Source organism: Erinaceus europaeus, chromosome 10 (genome assembly GCF_950295315.1).
Source record: "Erinaceus europaeus chromosome 10, mEriEur2.1, whole genome shotgun sequence".
NCBI classification, from domain to species: Eukaryota; Metazoa; Chordata; class Mammalia; order Eulipotyphla; family Erinaceidae; genus Erinaceus; species Erinaceus europaeus.
Window position 1 is genome coordinate 116,467,557 of NC_080171.1, and position 19,526 is coordinate 116,487,082.

Here is a 19,526-nt window from a genome sequence, read left to right on the forward strand (position 1 = left end):
AGGTGGTAAAGCAGGTCTGCAGGTGTCTATCTAATAACTGTAAACACACACACACACACACACACAAACACACACACACACACACACAAAAGCAACAAGGGCAACAGAAGGGAAAATAAATAAATATAAAATAATATAAAATTAAAAAAAAAGAAAGGAGACATTTGTAACACTGCTTCACCACTCGCAAAGCTTTCCCACTGCAGGTGGGGCTGGGTACTCCAACCCTGGTCATTGCACATTGTAACATGTGCTTTCAGTCATGTGTGCCACCACCTGGTCCCTTGAGTATTAACTAAAGATATATTCGCACAAATATATTGGAGGAGTTGAGCTCTAGACCAGAATTGTAGATCAGGGCTAACCAGAGGGAATCAGAAGGTTTTTGGCCTCACAGGGGAACTGTGGGGGAACATGGGGCAAAGTCAAGGACTCAGGCCAGTAGGGCTGGGACTCATCTGCATTCCCAGCCAGAACTCCCCTCCTTCTCCTCCCAAAAGCCTTTCTTCTGGCTCAGCACTGTTCCTCTCCTAACACTACTTCGCCTTCCCTGCTCTCCCCTCTGAATACAAAAAGGCAGAATCCTTTTGTCTGGGTGTCTTGGCTGTGAGACAAATCCCCCTCTCCACTGCCTGTCCCCTGACCCTCCCTGGGGGTGGGAACACTGGAGTCATGCCTGTTTTTGCCTCTTGTGGGTAATGTCACGATGAATGAAGGCTTGACTGCAACTTCCATTCGTGCTTCTTGTCCAAGCTGAATCTGTGGCAGCAGGACCATGGCCTGAGAGAGCAACAAAACCACCTACACTTCTTTAGAACAGGCTGCTGCTCCCAGCTACTGATGCACAATGAAAAACTACCACCTTGTTCCAAGGGCCACGTGACTTACAACTTGAATTTGCCACTTATCTTCTCTGACCATTAAAAAAAATGAGCCCCCCGGCTTCCCACCTGCAGGGGAGTCGCTTCACAGGCGGTGAAGCAGGTCTGCAGGTGTCTGTCTTTCTCTTCTCCTCCTCCTCTCTCCATTCCTCTCTGTGCTATCCAACAACAATGACAACAAGAAGAACAACAACGATAAATAACAAGAGCAGCAAAAGGGAAAATAAATAAATTGAAAAAAATTGAAAAAAAAAGAAAACAATGGGGGGGAGTGGGCGGTAGTGCAGGGGGTAGAGCGCACATGGCACAAAGCACAAGAACTGGAGTGAGGATCCCGGTTCGAGTCCCCGGCTCCCCACCTGCAGGGGTGTTGTTTCACAAGCAGTGAAGCAGGTCTGCAGGTGTCTTTCTCTCCCCCTATCGGTCTTCCCCTCCTCTCTCGATTTCTCTTTGTCCTATCCATCAGCAATAACAATAATAATAGCAGCAAGAACAACAAAAATGGGGAAAAGTGGCCTTCAGGAGCAGTGGATCCATAGTGCAGACACTGAGGCCCAGCAATAACCCTGGAGGCAAAAAAATTGCATTCATTTTAGCTCTCAGGCTCAGGCAAAAATTATTCAAGCCATGGGCCCCTTGGAATTTACCTATAATAGACTTCCTACCTTCTTCCCACATGGAAACCCCCTAATTTCACTTGCTCTATTGCTGGTTTTGGGTTCCAGTTTATTAAACAATTTTTCCTGCTTTCTATCTTTCTGCCTTTCAACCACCAAGTTGCAGATGCTACCAGGATGCCATCCTGACTCCCTGGGCAGACGACCTCACCCATATGTCCTGGAACCCCACCTCCCCAGAGCCCTGCCCCACTAGGGAAAGAAAGAAACAGGCCGGGAGTATGGATTAACCTGCCAATGCCCATGTCCAGCAGAGAAGCAATTACAGAAGCCAGACCTTCCACCTTCTGCACCCCATAAAGAATTTTGCCATACTCCCAGAGGGATAAAGAATAAGGAAGCTTCCTCCCCAGAGACCCATCCTACTAGGGAAAGAGAGAGGCAGACTGGGAGTATGGACCGACCAGTCAACGCCCATGTTCAGCGAGGAAGCAATTACAGAAGCCAGACCTTCTACCTTCTGCAACCCTCAATGACCCTGGGTCCATGCTCCCAGAGGGATAGAGAATGGGAAAGCTATCGGGGGAGGGGGTGGGATATGGAGATTGGGTGGTGGGAATTGTGTGGAGTTGTACCCCTCCTACCCTATGGTTTTGTTAATTAATCCTTAAAAAAAAAAAAAAAGAATAAGGAAGCTTCCAATGGAGGGGATGGGACACAGAACTCTGGGAACTATATAGAATTGTACCCCTGTTATCTTACAATCTTGTCAATCATTATTGCATCACTCATGGTTTTTTAAAATTGCATTCAATTAAAAAAAAAAAGTATGAAGAAAAAACCTACAACTTCACTATTCAAACATGAACACAGTCTATGTGAAAGTCCCGGGACGTGTCCCCAGACTCTTCCCAAAGCTGCTGCAGATTGCAACACCCTTCTCAGCCCTGAGCCCTTGAGAGGGACTGGTAGGGTTTCTGCCTCTGCTTTGTTTCTGGCTATCAGAGAGCCACACAGCTGCTCCCGTTTTCCTGAACTCAAATCATTTAGGCTTGAAATCATGTGTCTGTTCCACGGAGTCTGCTGGGAACTGGGTCAGAGACAGCATTGTGCTGTATTCAGAGTGGACCTTCGGGGGTCAGGTGGTAGTGCAGCGGGTTAAGCACAAAGTGCAAGAACCGACATAATGATCCCGGTTCGAGCCCCCGGCCCCCCACCTACAGGGGAGTCGCTTCACAGGCAGTGAAGCAGGTCTGCAGGTGTCTGTCTTTCTCTCCCCCTCTCTGTCTTCCCCTCCTCTCTCCATTTCTCTCTGTCCTGTCCAACAATGAATGACATCAACAATAACAATAATGACCACAATGAGGCTACAACAACAAGGGCAACAAAAGTGGGGGGGATGGCCTCCAGGAGCAGTGGATTCATGGTGCAGGCACTGAGCCCAGCAATAATCCAGGAGGGAAAACAAAAAACAAAAAAAAACAGAGTGAACCCTCAACCAAGTGCTTGCATCTGCATTCTTTCTCCCTTGGGCATGTGTGCTCTCAAGAAGCATCTAAGTATGACAAGTAAGTATGCAAAGATATGTATGTCTTTACAATACCATCATTCTCCCAGATGTGCCAGATGTAACCTGTGCAGAGACACAGCAGACTCAAGATGCACTCACACACACACACTTGGGATAACCTCAATGGGGTCATGTTCAATATACACATGCGTCATCTGTTTCTTGGATTGACCTGCTGATGAACATTCTGCTCTGTGAGAAAGCTGTTTTCAGAAATATGGTTATAAATAGCTGAACAATGTTATCCTGTGGACAGTTATAGTTTTAAAGATTTATCTACTGGAGCTGGGTGGTGGCATACCTGGTGGAGCTCACATTTTACAATGTATAAGGACCCGGGTTCAAGCCCCTGGTCCCCACCTGCAGGGGGAAAGCTTCCTGAGTGGTGAAGCAGGGCTGCAGGTGTCTCTGTCTCTCTCCCTCTCTATCTCCCCCTTGTCTTTAGATTTATGGCTGTTTCTGTCCAATAAAGAAATAGAGACAACTAAATTTTTTTTTAAATTTTACCTACTAATGACAAAAAGAGACGGAAAGAACAGAGTCAGGCAGTAGCGCAGCGGGTTAAGCGCACACGGCGCAAAGCACAAGGACCAGCGGAAGGATCCCGGTTCAAGCCCCCGGCTCCCCACCTGCAGGGGAGTCGCTTCACAGGCAGTGAAGCAGGTCTGCAGGTGTCTGTCTTTCTTTCCCCCTCTCTGTCTTCCCCTCCTCTCTCATTTCTCTCTGTCCTATCCAACAACGATAACAACAATAATTTTAAAAAAAAGGTCAACAAAGGGGAATAAATAAATAAATATTTAGAGAGAGAGAGAGAGAGAGAACCAGGGACCACTCTGGCACATGCAATGCCAGGGATTGAACCCAGAACCTCATACTTGAGAATCCTATACTTTATCCACTGTGTCACCTCACAGAGCAGATTTTATATTTAATCAGTTCCTTATGGTTTCTTATTAAGAATGCTTCCAATTTTGCCATATAAAATAAAGGCAATAATGAATATTTGCATACAGTGTTTTGACCAATCTATTTTTTTCTTAAGAAAAACTTTTAGGGGACCAGGCGGTGGCGCACCTGGTTAAGCGCACACATTATGGTGTGCAAGTACCCGGGTTCGAGCCCCTGGTCCCCACCTGCAGGGGCAAAGCCTCATGAGTACTGAAGAAGGGCTGCAGGTGTCTCTCTGTCTCTCTCCCTCTCTATATCCTCCTCCCCTCTCAATTTCTCTCTTACTGTATCTAATAATAAATAAATTTTTTTAAAAAGAAAAACTTTAGTAATGGAAATACTAAATCTAAGCTTATGAACAAGTTGGAAGTTTTCTGATTCATACTTAATGTTTTCTTAAAATGGATTTATCGATTATTCATTTACTTCATTTTCATAAAACTATTGCCCTGGATCAAAGAATTACCAGCAGCATCTGGAGCTACTAACTGCTACAACCCATGGCCATCGATGGTCCCAGGGCCTCATCTAGAATCCCCAAACAAGAGCTCTGTCAAGCTGTGAAGCAGTCACTAAACCAACATGTCTAACAGAGTCAGCATAAGAGATGAAAAAGGGGGGGTCGGGTGGTGGCGCAGTGGGTTAAGCGCATGTGGCGCAAAGCGCAGGGACCTGCGTAAGGATCCTAGTTCGAGCCCCGGCTCCCCACCTGCAGGGGAGTCACTTCACAGGCGGTGAAGCAGGTCTGCAGGTGTCTATCTTTCTCTCCCCTTCTCTGTCTTCCCCGCCTCTCTCCATTTCTCTCTGTCCTATCCAACAACGAATTGCGTCAACAAGGGCAATAATAATAGCCACAACGAAGCTACAACAAGGGCAACAAAAGGGGGGGAAAAAATGGCCTCCAGGAGCGGTGGATTCATGGTGCAGGCACCGAGCCCAGCAATAACCCTGGAGGAGGAAAAAAAAAAAAAAAAAGAGAGAGATGAAAAAGGGAGTCGAGCGGTAGTGCAGTGGGTTAAGCGCAAGTGGCACAAAGTGTGAGGGCCGGCTTAAGGAGCCCGGTTCAAGTCCCTGGCTCCCCACCTTGCAGGGGAGTTGCTTCGCAGGCGGTGAAGCAGGTCTGCAGGTGTCTGTCTCTCCCCCTCCTCTCTTCATTTCTCTCTGTCCTATCCAACAATGATGACATCAATAACTACAACAACAATGAAAAACAACAAGGGCAACAAAAGGGAAAATAAATAAATAAATATAAAAAAATAAAATAAAAGATGAAGAAGCAGAGTTTGAGTTGGTCTGGACTACTCCAGAGTCCTTATTCTCTGAAGAAAACCCAGTCAGGGACATGTCTGACCTAAGGTCTGGGGGGAAGAGGGAGGCGTTGGAGACACGTAAAAGCAGGAAAGGTCTCGGTTATACAGGGAGGCCTTCACAGTGAAATAATCTGTGAGCTCTGTAGGCAGAGCCCCTAAGAACTGTCCCTGGGGCCAGGTGGTAGCAGAGCACAGCAGGTTAAGTGCACATAGCATGAAGCCCAGGGACTGACTCAACGACTGTGGTTCGAGCCCCCAGCTCCCCACCTGCAGGGGTGTCGCTTCACAAGCGATGAAGCAGGTCTGCAGGCGTCTGTCTGCCTCCTCTCTCGATTTCTCTGTCTTATCCAACAACAAAGGCAACAAAATGGGAAAAAATGGTCTCCACTGCAGCAAAAAGAAAAAAAAAATTATCCTCATAAAAGTCTTGCCTCAAGCAGAAAAGGCTACCCTCTAAAATTACCCGTAACTATCTAGGAGCTGAGAAATATTTGTTTTTTTATTTTTTATTTTTTTTATTTTATTTATTTATTCCCTTTTGTTGCCCTTGTTGTTTTATTGTTGTAGTTATTATTGTTGTTGTCATTGTTGGATAGGACAGAGAGAAATGGAGAGAGGAGGGGAAGACAGAGAGGGGGAGAGAAAGATAGACACCTGCAGACCTGCTTCACCGCCTGTGAAGCGACTCCCCTGCAGGTGGGGAGCCGGGGTTCGAACCGGGATCCTTATGCCGGTCCTTGTGCTTTGCGCCACCTGCGCTTAACCCGCTGCGCTACAGCCCGACTCCCGCTGAGAAGTATTTGTATTAAACTCATCTTACACAATAGCGCATGCTCATTTATTTATTTATTTATTTATTTGCCTCCAGAATTATCCCTGGGGCTTGGTGCCTGCACCGTGAATCCACTGCTCCTGGTGGCCATTTTTCCTTTTTTTTTTTCCCCCTATAATTATGATAGAGACAGAGAAAAGTAGGGTGACAGATGGGGAGAGAGATACCTACAGCCTGCTCCACAGCTAGTGAAGCTAACCCCTGTGTGGGAAGTCCAAGCCATTATTTCCATGAGAGTCTGAGTGGGTTGGCCCTGATCCCCTCTCTCTGAGGGGCGGTAGGTTGGTCCTCCTGACCTCACGAACTTTTAATGGATGGGCTTTTCCAGACGGGGTACCTTCCTGTACATGCTCCCCCTTTCCCTTTGAACAAGAGCCATGAATTACTGTGTGTGACCAGCCTGAAACCCACCGCAAATATCTTGGCTTTGTTTTTTCTTTTTTAATATTGTCTTTATTTGTTTATTTATTGGATAGAGACAGCCAGAAATCGAGAGGGGAGGAAGATAGAGAGGGAGAGAGACAGAGAGACACCTGCAGCCCTGCTTCACCACTTGCAAAACTTTCCCCCTGCAGGTGGGGACCAGGGGGCTCAAACCTGTATCCTTGTGCACTGTAACCTGTGCGTTCAACCAGGTGCTCCACCACCTCGCCCCTCCTGGCTTTGTTTAACTGCCTTCCTCTCCGCCCCCTCTCCGCTTGTAATCCACCCTTAGAGAAAAAGATCTACTTAGGCATTGTGAGCTCATGACCGGATCCTGTATGGTAACTTCCCAGCTAAGATCAAACATCTGACAGGTCAAGATTTAACTCTGTGGGAGTTGGGCAGTAGCCTAGCGGGTTAAGCGGAGGTGGCGCAAAGTGCAAGGATCTGCTCAAGGATCCCGGTTCGAGCCCCCGGCTCCCCACCTGCAGGGGAGTCGCTTCACAGGCGGTGAAGGAGGTCTGCAGGTGTCTGTCTTTCTCTCCCCCTCTCTGTCTTCCCCTCCTCTCTCCATTTCTCTTTGTCCTGTCCAACAATGACAACAATAAAAAAAAAAAGATTTAACTCTGCATTGTGTGTATGGCTGAAGGATTACCTCAACCTTCTCTCTGAACCTTGGGTATATCTATCTATCTATCTGCTTGTGTCCCCCAATAAAGGAGTTGTCCACAAGGCTTCTCCCGGAGCTGGTTGTGTGCTTTCTTCCTCTCCACTCACGTCACCCTTGTCACCAGGGCCCCCCAGGACTCCCAGGGGCTGCCCCGGGTCTGGGCAGCCAGTGGCCAGGGAGGCGGAGGCCCCAGGAAGACCCACACCCCTGCAGGTGGGAACGTGGGGCTTGAACCCAGGTCCTCAAGCATGGTAATGGTAATTTGTGCACTTTACTGGTTGTGCCACTCCCCAGCCCCAATAGTATATGTTTTATAGAGAGACTTTACAGCTTTGTAGTTGATGATTTTAACTAAATGCAATTTACTTAAAATACTCAAGTAGGGACCAAGTGATGGTGATTCATGTCAGCATGCCCCAGGGCCCTGGGCCCCACCAGCAAATTTTACAAGAAGTTGGGCAATGTTGTAGATATCTCTATTTTCTGTCTATCAAGCTCTCGTCTAGTAAGCCACACAACAAGGAAATCAGCAGCAAAACGGCTGAGAACTCTTTTTTATTTTTCTTCAGTATTTTCTAACTTTATTTACTTGATAGGACAGAGACAACTTGAGAGGAGAAAGGGAGGTAGAGAGGAAGAGAGAGGCTTGTAGCATCTGGCCCCCTGGCGGTGTTATTCATTTTACTAATTTGGGGGCTTTGGAAAAATAAATGTGGGTGTTTTTTTTAACAAAAATGTAATTTGCAGGGAGTCAGGCAATAGCGCAGTGGGTTAAGCACAAGGACCAACGGAAGGATCCCGGTTCGAGACCCCGGCTTCCCACCTGCAAGTGAGTCACTTCACAGGCGGTGAGGCAGGTCTGCAGGTGTCTGTCTTTCTCTCCCCCTCTCTGTCTTCCCCTCTTCTCTCCATTTCTCTCTGTCCTATCCAACAACGATGACAACAACAACAGCAATAATAACTACAACAATAAAAAAGCAACAAGGGCAACAAAAGAGAAAATTAATAAATATATTTTTTTAATTTTAATGTAATTCACATTAATACAATGCATTTATTGCTGTTCGTTTTAATGGATTAAGAGATATTAATGGCTCAGGTTTTCTCTGATATGGTATTGACAAATACAAGTAACACACAGCCACATAAACAATAACTGGGGTCTGCAAGATTTTCAAGGAATATGAAGATTCTAAAGCTGAAGAGTCTGAAAAGATATCTAGCCTATGAAGGCCTCGATTAAGTGGACCTGAAATCCTTAAAGGAGCACATGCTACCATGTGATTCGTAGTCGGGGAGGAAACTTAATGCTTTTCGGTAAAATTAAGCATAGATAGTGACAAACTCATGGAAAAGATTCAGCTATTCTATAAGTATATAAGTATATGTATGTGTGTGTGCGTGCACTTACATATGTATTGAAAAGGTTTTCAATATTCAAAAATCAAAAGATTTGTATATAATGTTACTGAATTCTTGCTCTCTCTTTTTTTTTTTTTTTGCCTCCAGGGTTATTGCTGGGGCTCGGTGCCTGCACTACGAATCCACTGCTCCTGGAGGCTTTTTTCCCATTTTGTTGCCCTTGTTGTTGTGCTTGTTGTAGTTGTTATTGATGTCATAGCTGTTGTTGTTGTTGGATAGGACAGAGAGAAATGGAGAGAGGAGGGGAAGACAGAGATGGGGAGAGAAAGACAGACACCTGCAGACCTGCTTCACTGCCTGTGAAGCAACTTCCTGCAGGTGGGGAGCTGGGGGCTTGAACCAGGATCCTTACGCCGGTCCTTGCGCTTTGTGCCACATGTGCTTAACCCGCTGTGCTACTGCCCGACTCCCCAGTTCTTATTTTTTAAAATATACTTTTTATATTTTTATTTATTTATTATTGGATAGAGGCAAAGAGAAATTGAAAGGAAATGGGGGAGATAGAGAGGGAGAGAGACAGATAACTTACATCACTGAAGCTTTCCCCTTGTAGGTGGGGACCGGGGGCTTGAACCTGGGTCCTTGTGCACTGTAATGTGTGCATTTAACCAGGTGCACCACCACCTGGCCCCTCAGGACCATTTCTTTACACTCCCGCTCTTGGCACTGATTTTGTCCTTCTGCTGGTGGCAAGGTGGCTGCCCCAGTTCTAGGAGTTGACTGATGGATGAGGTGGCCTGATGACTTTTTTTTTAAAGCAAGGACCTTTCTGCCATCCTCGAAGCAGGCCACACTCCCAGGCTTGCTTGCCTACACTGAGGCCAACCTGGTCCCTAAACCAGGTCTCAGCCTCAGCTCCCAGCTCAGCCCTGAAGCCAGGGTGAGGGCTGCCTTCCCTTAACCACATACTGATGTCAGTGGGGGTGGTAACCAAATATCCGTCTTCAGAGATTTTCAGTAGAAACTACATTTAAAAAGCAGAACCAGGGGAGTCGGGCGGTAGTGCAGCGGGTTAAGCACATGTAGCGCAAAGGACCAGCTTAAGGATCCTGGTTGGAGCCCCCGGCTCCCCACCTGCAGGGGAGTGGCTTCACAGGTGGTGAAGCAGGTCTGCAGGTGTCTATCTTTCTCTCCCCCTCTCTGTCTTCCCCTCCTCTCTCCATTTCTCTCTGTCCTTTCTAACAATGACGACATCGATAACTACAACAACAATAAAAAAACAAGAGCAACAGAAGGGAAAATAAATAAAAAGAAAAAAGTAAAAAAAAAAAAAAAACAGAGCCAGAGAGTCAGGCTTCAGTTGTGCACTTTCCTGAATATTCCACGCCAGCACAGAGTCAATCGGGCCGGCCATGGGGGCCTACCAGAGACCATCCTAGTCAGCTGTAACCCACATTTGTCAGTATTCATTATGGCTCTGTGCTTTGAACTTCAGACATCAGTGGCAGGGTATCAGTGCCTGGACTATGGCAGATTGGGAGCTGACTGGAATTCCTTTGGGAGACAACCACATTCACGCTGGAACAGCATCTGGTCTCCGTGAGATTCTCCTGCTGGTCTAGGCCTTGACAAGGTGCCAGGAACAGAAGATGAATGAGGCAAAAGAAAAAAGAAAAAAAATCTGATGTAGGGAGTTGGGCGGTAGCACAGCGGGTTAAGCGCATGTGGCGCAAAGCGTTAATGGACAGGCTTAAGGATCCCGGTTCGAGCCCCCGGCTCCCCACCTGCAGGGGAGTCACTTCACAGGCGGTGAAGCAGGTCTGCAGGTGTCTATCTTTCTCTCCCCCTCTCTGTCTTCTCCTCCTCTCTCCATTTCTCTCTGTCCTATCTAACAATGACGACATCAAGAACAACAACAATAATAACTACAACGATAAAACAAGGGCAACAAAAGGGAATAAATAAATAAAATAAATATTTAAAAAAATGATGTAGACTACTATACAGATGAACCTCAAAATATATGCTAAATGAAGGCTGTTGGCTACAAAAGGCCACATATCAAGCTGAGAAGATAGCTTAGCACTAAAGTCCAGGACTCATTTGTCTCAGGCCCCAGATGCCCCAAGTTTAATTACCAGCCAAACCATATACCAGCTTAGCAGTGCTCTGGTCTTGTCTCTTTCACAAAAATAACCAATAAATATTTTTTTAAAGGCCACATACTTTGTAACTATATGAAATGTTCAAAAGAAGAGAAATCTATAGAAACAGAAAACAGATTAATAGTTGCCTGGGACCAGGAGTAGAGAGTGACTGAGTGTAAATGGGCCAAAAAAAAAATTACCTTTTAGGATGATGGTAAGGCTAGAAATTGGTTTATGCTGGGTACATAGTTCTGTAAACTTGTCAGAATTGGTTGGACTTAACACGACAATCACACTAATAGAGCTTAAGAAAATAAATGCCAATTGGTAGCTGCAAAATAAACATCAGAGGTGTCAACATTGTCTTTGCACAGCTGACAATATACTTGTCACCCAATATTTTGAGAATCTCTAGGGCAGAAATGTGTATAAATCCTTCCTAATACAAAAATCAAGCCCCCTGCCCGGTAGTAATGCCTTCACTTCTCTGCATCTGGAGGGTGCCAGAGACACCCTATCCTGGGGAGATTTGAGAAAAGAAACGTGGGGGTGATTCTCATGGCCGTTATTCACTGGCTTCTTAGGGAAACCCAGCTGAGAAAGGTTGCAGACAATATGAAAATCAAAACATTAAAACTGGATCTAACCCTAAAGACTTCATAACAGTTATTTCACAGATTTTAACCCACTTGATGATTTTTATTAGAATTTGAGGGATGCATTGGATCGACCTTCCCGTGATGCATCCCGTGAGTACCCATTCATTGGGGAAACTGACGATCCTTCCTAGCCGACTGAATCCACATGGATCCCAGTCACTTTCAAAGCCATTAACTGGCTAAGGAAGAAGGGCAAACGCTAGAAGAAGAAGAATTAGAATTTGACATTAAGAGGCGGAAAGATGATAACTCTGTTCAATGCAATATCTCCTCCACCCTACCCCCCCAAAATGATTCTCTAAGTGAAGGAATTTAAAAATCTTTGTACCTCTAAAAATTTATATATATATATATATATATATATATTTTTTTTTTTTTTTAAGTGAGGGCAGGGGTAGATAGCATAATGGTTATGCAAAAAGACTCTCATGCCTGAGGCTCCAAAGTCCCAGGTTCAATCTCCCTGTACACCATAAGCCAGAGCCGAGCAGTGCTCTGGTTTAAAAAAAAAAAAAAGTGATTTGATACTGTCACCTATGACACTCATATTTAAGGTATCACTTAGGTCACGTGGGCACTCTACAGCTGGTCACTGTTTTCCAAGTCCACAGCTGCATACACAGCCCAACCCACCCCCCATATTTGGCTTCCTCCTGAGCTCAAGTGCCCTGCAGACCCTTGGCTCATACAGAGTGTTCCAGGCTCGTGAAAAACAGCCTTGCAGAATTTCAGCAACACGCCGGGTGAGCTCTCCAGCCTTTGCACCCCGCGCCCCCTGCCATAAAGGAGAGCAAGGTGATGGTGGGTTCAAGCTCCCGGGTGGGCTGAGAAGTGTCACTGTCACCTTGCCGGATGCCCTCCGGGCTGGGTCCCCTCTGGCCCGCATGCACAGCCGGGGCTACACGCCACAGCAGAGACTCTAGCCTCCCGCCTGCACCCTCCACGGGTCCCCAAAGGAACAAAGGCAGATGATCCCTCTCCTCCCTGCCCCCCTTCCCCACGCCTCCACCCGGGCAATTTCCTCAGCGACACCGACACCCGGAGCAGGGAGAGAAAGCCCGCCGCCCCCTTTTGAAGGATGCCAAGGCCGCGCTGTAGGATCCCGTCTTTCCCGGCTGCCACCTAGCAGCTCCGGGGAGCAGCCGGTGCGGGTGTAGACCGCACCCGGGCCCGCAGTCGGGTCTCACCCGAACACATGCTCCGAGCTCCAGATCTTCATCGTTGCCCGCTGCCAGCCCCCGGGCGCCGGCTCCGGGTTCCAGGATCCGCGCTCCGGCTGCGCGGCAGGCTGCGAAGCTGGGCGGGGAGGGGACACTGGCAGGCCCGCCCAGCCGCCCCTGCATCTGGGGAGGGGACACTGGCAGGCCCGCCCAGCCCCCTCGAGAGAGGAGCTGCAGCTAAAAATAGGGATGCGGTTAGCTTGTGTGTCTGCAGTCCCGGGATCCGTGCTGCCGCAGGGAGATACGCAGACAGCATCTGCTGCAGATGGAGGTTGGTGGCGTTGGAGTTGTCCAAATTCTTTCAAAGCCCTTTCTAGCCCAGGAACATCTACAGAAAAAAAGAAAAATCTGAAGCTAGTCCAAAATAACTCCCCATAGGAGCCGAAAAGAGATTTAGTTTGGACCGAGCATTGAACCAGAATGTGATGTGCGTCGGAGGAAATTGGCAAAAGAGATTGATTGCAAAGAGAACAAGAAATCTCAACCTTTTCTTTAAAAAAAAAAAAAAAAAAAAAGTATTATTGTGGTCCAGGAGGTGGCGCAGTGGATAAAGCATTAGACTCTCAAGCATGAGGTCCTGAGTTCAATCCCCAGCAGCACATGTACCAGAGTGATGTTTGGTTCTTTCTCTCTCTCCTTCTATCTTTCTCATAAATAAATAAATTATTTTTAAAAATGTATTATTACTATTATTTTAACCAGAGCACTACTCAGCAGTGATTTATGGAGGTATAGGGGTTTGGATCTGGGACTCTGGAGCCTCAGGCGTGAAGACTTTTTTGCAGAGCCGTTATGCTATCAACCCCATTCTCACCCTTTTCTATACTCAGACAGTTGCTTCCTATTACATCCATTTTCCAAAGTGACAGGGCTGGACTGCACTATCAGAGGTGAAATAATTTTCCTTTTTTTTTTTTTTTTTGCCTCCAAGGTTATTGCTTGGAGCTCAGTGTCTGCACCACAAATCCACTGCTCCTGGGGGCTATTTTCCCCCCTTTTGTTGCCCTTGTTGTTTTATCATTGTTGTGGTTATTAATATTGTTGTTATTGTTGTTGGGTAGGACCAAGAGAAATGGAGAGAGGAAAGGAAAACGGGGAGAGAAAGACAGACACCTGCAAACCTGCTTCACCGCTGGTGAAGCGACCCACCCCACCCCCTACCCCACACCCACCCCCTACCCCCCCCACCCCTGCAGGCGGGGATTCGGGGGCTCGAACCAGGATCCTTATGCCAGTCCTTGAGCTTTACGTCATGTGCGCTTAACCCGCTGTGCTATGCCTGACCCCCAATTTTCTGTTTCTTTACCACAGGAGGTATTGCTACCAAATGTTAAGGTTGGAGTTTATCACTTGAAACTAATATTCAAGAGCCAAGTATTGGTGAGAGAGAATAGGCTTATTTTTAGATGCCAGCAACCTGGTGGTGGACTCACATGAGTCGTTTAAACGAAAAATCCAAGGAAACATTATTGTGTAAAGCTGCATCTGGAGGGTGTGTGTGTGTTGTGTTGTGTTGTGCTGTGATTTTTTATTTTGTTTTGTTTTGCCACCAGGGTTATTGCTGGGACTGGGTGAGTGCACGACAAATCCATCAGTTCCGGGAGTCTGTTTGTTTTTCTTTTTGATAGAGACAGAGAGAAATGAAGAAAGAAGAGGAGTAGAAGAGAGAGAGAGAGAGGCAGTGTATCACTGCTTCACCACTCAGGAAGTGTCCCTTCTCCAGAAGGGAGGCAACAGCTTGAACCCAGGCCCCGGTCCATGGTGATTGAATGTGTTCTATTATGTGCATCTGGAGCTCTTGTACTGACTATTCCCTCAAGAGCATGACTTGTCTGTCTTCTGCTTTTCTTTTTTTTTTTTTTTTTCATTTCCCCCCCTTTTGTTGCCCTTGTTATTGCTGCTATTACTATTGTTGTTGTTGCTGTCATTGTTGGATGGGACAAAGAGAAATCAAGAGAGGATGGGAAGACAGAGAGAAAGACAGACACCTGCAGACCTGCTTCACCCCTTGTAAAGCGACTCCCCTGCAGGTGGGGAGTCAGGGGTCGAACCAGGATCCTTACTTTATGCCAGTCCTTGTGCTTTGTGCCATGTGCGCTTAACTGCTGCACCACCACCCTGCCCCCTGTCCTCTGCTTTTTGTCTCTCTAGCTGGACTCTGGTGTAGCAAATAAATATCCACCATGCAAAATATTAATTTTATTGTAGCTATAGGTAAATAGAAATAGATGGGGGTCCCGAAGTGAAGGTCCTGGTGAGAGTGATTATGAAATGGAGAGACAGCTCAGAAGGCCCAGAATGAAGGTCGTGTCTTGAAGTCATGTGCTCTGTGAAAATTTGGCTCCTGCTCTTCCACAGCAACTGAGAGGTAGCAACAACCATCTTCCTTGGTGCTAACATTTCAAAGAAATGATTTTCAGGCCCTTGAGGGGGAAAAAAAATTCTGGATTGAAAAATTGGCAAAAATGTGGTCCGGAAGGTAGCTTAGTAGATAAAGCACTGAACTCTCAATTACGAATTCCCAAGTTCAATCCCTGGCAGCACATGTACCCGAGTGATGTCTGATTCCTTCTCCCTGTCTCTCCTCCTGTCTTTCTCATTAATAAACAAATAAAGTCTTAAAAAAGAAAAAAAGAAAAATTGGCAAGAGCCATTTAACTATTAAGAGCATTTACATACACCTCAAGAAACTGAGTTTTCTAGAGCAAATGGTCAAGAGAAAAAAAAGAAGAACATCTCCCTCAGGTTCTTTGGTTAGTGCAGTGCTCTCCTGCATGCGTGACCCAGACTCTAGCCTGGCCCTCACCACGTCAAAGGAAGCTTCAGTGCTGTGTTTCTTCCCTTCCCTCTCTCTGCCACTCTGTCTCTGTGTGAAAAAGTCAGTCCAGAGTGTTGATTTCTTCTAGACTTGTATTTTTCCTGCAGTACCACAAATGAAGCTCAAGTGAGAAGCTTGCTTTGAGAAAATGGTAGCTTTCTGCACACGGAAATGCAGTGTGAAGGCAGGCACCTTATCGAGCTCAGCACTAACTCCTGGCACCCAGCGCAGTCCCTGGCAACAAAAGGGGCTTCCTGGCCGACTCACACAAGTCAGTGGTGCGGAAAGAGCACACAGTCTCAGTGAGGTGGGATCCTGACTCCGCCATCTACTCACAGTGAATGTTAATGCCTGTGGCTATAACCTTCCCAAACTGGAGCTATTCTCTCTGTATTATAATGAACAAACTGGGCTGGGGAGATAGCATAGTGATTATCCAAACACCTTTCATTCTGAGGCTCTGAGGTTCCAGATTCAGTTCCCAGTACCCCACCATCATCCAGAACTGAGTTCTCTCCCTCTCTTTCTCTCTCTCATTAAAATAAATAAATAAATAAAATATTTAAAAATAACATTCAAGAGGGAGCTGGGTGGTAGCACAGCAGGTTAAGCGTACATGGTGCAAAGTGCAAGGACCAGTGTAAGGATCCTGGTTCGAGCCCCCAGCTCCCCACCTGCAGGGGGATCTCTTCATGGTGGTGAAGCAGGTCTGCAGGTTCTTCTTCTTCTAGCGTTTGCCCTTCTTCCGTAGCCAGTCAACAGCGTCAGGTTGAGCCTGATGTAAAGTTTCAAGACCTCCTCTGAATCTGGAGAGGTGGCAGTCGTTGACTATGTGGGTCATAGTCTGTCTGTAGCCGCAGGGGCAGTTCGGGTCGTCTCTGGCTCCCCAGCGACGGAACATAGCGGCGCACCGGCCATGGCCTGTTCGATAGCGATTGAGGAGGGCCCAATCATAACGTGCTAGGTCAAAGCCGGGTTGACGCTTGCAGGGGTCTATGATGAGGTGTTTGTTCTTTACCTCAGCTGACTGCCAAGTCTGTTTCCAAGAGTCTGGAACAGAGAAGTTCAGTGTAGGCATAGGGGACCAGATTGGGTGACGAGACATCAAGCGTTGGACAGGGTGGGCGAAGATATCCACGTATATTGGCAGGTCCGGTCGAGCGTGGACGTGGGAAATGAATTTAGATGATGCCGCATCCCGACGAATATCTGGCGGGGCGATGTTACTAAGAACTGGCAGCCATGGAACCGGGGTGGGACGGATGGTTCCAGAAATGATCCTCATGGAGGAATATAATTTGGAATCGACCAAGTGGACATGGGGGCTACGGAACCATACTGGGGCACCGTATTCTGCAGTGGAATAGCATAATGCCAGAGAGGATGATCATAGTGTGGAAGCGCTCGCGCCCCATGAGGAGCTGGCCAGTCTTGCAATGATGTGATTCCTCGCGCCCACCTTTGCTGCAGATTTTATGAGATGTTCATGAAATGACAGAGTGCGATCGAGAGTAACGCCAAGATAGACTGGCTGGGCTTCATGCTGGATTCTCGTATCGCCAAGCTGCACATTAAGCTCACTCGAGGCCGAGGCATGGTGTAGATGGAAAACAGATGATACCGTTTTTGCAGCGCTAGGGATTAGTCGCCATTTTTTACAGTAATCAGATATCAGAGACATGTCTTTTGTGAGTGTTTCCTCGAGGATGTTGAACCTGGATGCCTGAGTTGCACAGCAGATGTCATCGGCGTAGATGAACTTCCTTGAAGAAGTTTCTGGGAGGTCATTGATGTAAATATTAAATAGCGTAGGAGCCAGAACAGAGCCCTGGGGGAGGCCACTTGAGACAAGTCTCCATCTGCTAGACTTGTCACCCAGATGCACCCGGAATCTTCTATTTTGGAGAAGAAACGATATAGTGTTGGCCACCCATGGAGGCAGGCATCTTGAGATCTTGACTAGGAGACCACGGTGCCAGACCGTGTCATAGGCTGCTGTGAGATCAACAAAGACAGCACCCGTCTTTAAATTCTTCTGGAATCCATTTTCAATGTAAGTTGAGAGGGCCGGGGCTTGTTCGCAGGTAGATCTTCCTGGGCGGAAACCAGCCTGGGCGGGTGATAGGAATTTCTCTGTAAGAGGAGAAATACGTGACAGAAGCAGCCTCTCAAGGAGTTTGTAACACACGGAGAGGAGAGAAATTGGTCTATAGCTGGCGGCCAGTGTTGGGTCTTTCTTTGGTTTCAAAACCGCTATAATCTTTGCACGACGCCAAACTTTGGGCATAGACTCAGATTCCAAGATGTGGGACGGGAATGAAGCGAGCCACTTCTTTGCCGCAGGACCCAGGTTAAGAATGAGTTCTGGGGTGATGTTATCATAGCCAGCAGCTGCTCCCGGTTTAACCCTCTTCAAAGCGTCTTCCAGTTCAGACAGTGTAAAGGGAGAGAGTTTTGGAGATGGACAAGATAACCGGAAGTGGGATGACCACTCATGGGAAATTTCTCTTTTCCAGACTGGGTCGATCTTAGCACGTCCAACTTGAGTTAGGTGACTGGCCACTGAGTTTGGAGATACGGGAGGATGGGAGACGGGAGGGGGTTGGCTACCGGCACCCAGTCTGTGAAGAAGCTTCCAGGCCTTCCTACTTGAGTGGGTGAAGTTCAGACTTTCCGTGAGTTGTTGCCAGCGGGCTTGGCGTGCTGCATCCAGGGAGGCAATGAGATGGTCAGCCACATCTGCAGGTGTCTGTCTTTCTCTCCCCCTCCTCTCTCCATTTCTCTCTGTCCTATCCAACAACAACAGCTATGACAACAATAACAAGTACAACAAGATGGGAAAAATGGCCTCCAGGAGCAGTGGATTCATAGTGCAGGCACCGAGCCCCAGAAATAACCCTGGAGGCAATAAATCAATCAATTAATTAATAAAATAACATTCAAGATAGTTCCTGTGATCACCCACTGAGGGTCAGAAATGAGGTAAGAACACGGGTTTTTAAGAGTTCCCTTTTTACCATGTCACAACAACTCAGAGTTGCACCTGAGCCAGCTGGGGAACTTTTTTTTTTTTTTTGACTCCAGGTTCTTGCTGGGCTCGGTGCCTGCACCATGAATCCACTGCTCCTGGAGGCCATTTTTTTCCCCCTTTTGTTGCCCTTATTGTTGTAGCCTTGTTGAGGCTATTATTGTTGTTGTTGATGTCATTCATTGTTAGATAGGACAGAGAGAAATGGAAAGAGGAGGGGAAGACAGAGAGGGAGGGCTTGAACTGGGATCCTTAGCTGGTCCCTGCACTTTGTGCCACATGCGCTTAACCCGCTGCGCTACTGCCCGACCCCTTACATTTTCTAGCCACTAAGCACTGAGCTAGTACTGTAACTTTGGTTTATAATAAAAGACCCTCTGTAGGGCTGAGAGATGGTTTTATCTGTAAAGCATGAACTTCACCATGAGTGAGGACCTGGATTTTTGTCCCTGGCAACCACACGGTAGCATCACACAAAGGCGAAGCTTCACGAGCTTCACCAGAGGTGGAGACTGTCTTGGGGTGTCCTTGACCACAATGCCTCTAGGATGCTCTACAGAGCAGCTGAAACAGAGTGAGCCCAGGTGGGTGTATGTAAGGCCAGGTGACTATGTGTGTCTCAGTGCCACCAACAGTTTCTCTGTTGTAGTTTCAGTCTTATGGCTTCTGTAAAACTGGAGAGGTGCCAGTCCAAAGAGCTACCTGTTAGTTGGTTTAACCAAGCACAGGGTATAATAGTTTCTCTAATGGTTATCAGGCAAACATGAGCTAACAGAGAGGTCATTGACTGGGTCTCACCCCGCACAGTGATTTGAATGCATCCTTGTCCTGACAGGTGGTGGTAACCAGGTGAAGAGTCCCCAGGAATGAAGACTCTGGGAGCTAGCCATTCCTAGCCATTTTCTTAGTCTGAGACGCCTTCTCAACACTGCGTTGGCTTGAGAAGCGACAAGGGAACGATCCTTTCTGTAAGTTTATGTCAGTAAATGCCCGATATCTGTCTCTCTAATCTGAAGTATATCATCTACTTCTGGCTACTAT

At 47.1% G+C, this 19,526-nt stretch overlaps 1 protein-coding gene across 7 annotated transcripts in view; it reads right to left on the reverse strand.

Moving 5' to 3' along the window:
• Positions 1 to 12,920, reverse strand: part of PRELID3A (PRELI domain containing 3A) — a 122,561-nt gene extending 109,641 nt beyond the window's left edge. The window contains exon 1 of one of the 7 annotated variants that reach the window (XR_009552150.1): positions 12,607 to 12,770. Coding sequence is in view for 6 of the 7 variants with exons in the window: in XM_060200647.1 (XP_060056630.1) it covers positions 12,607 to 12,762 (156 nt within the window). In the remaining variant the exon portion in view is untranslated. Of the gene's footprint in view, positions 1 to 12,606 lie in introns of all 7 variants that reach the window. The other 6 variants (XM_060200644.1, XM_060200646.1, XM_060200645.1 and 3 more) reach the window with 6 other exon arrangements.
• Positions 12,921 to 19,526: the final 6,606 nt, after the last annotated feature.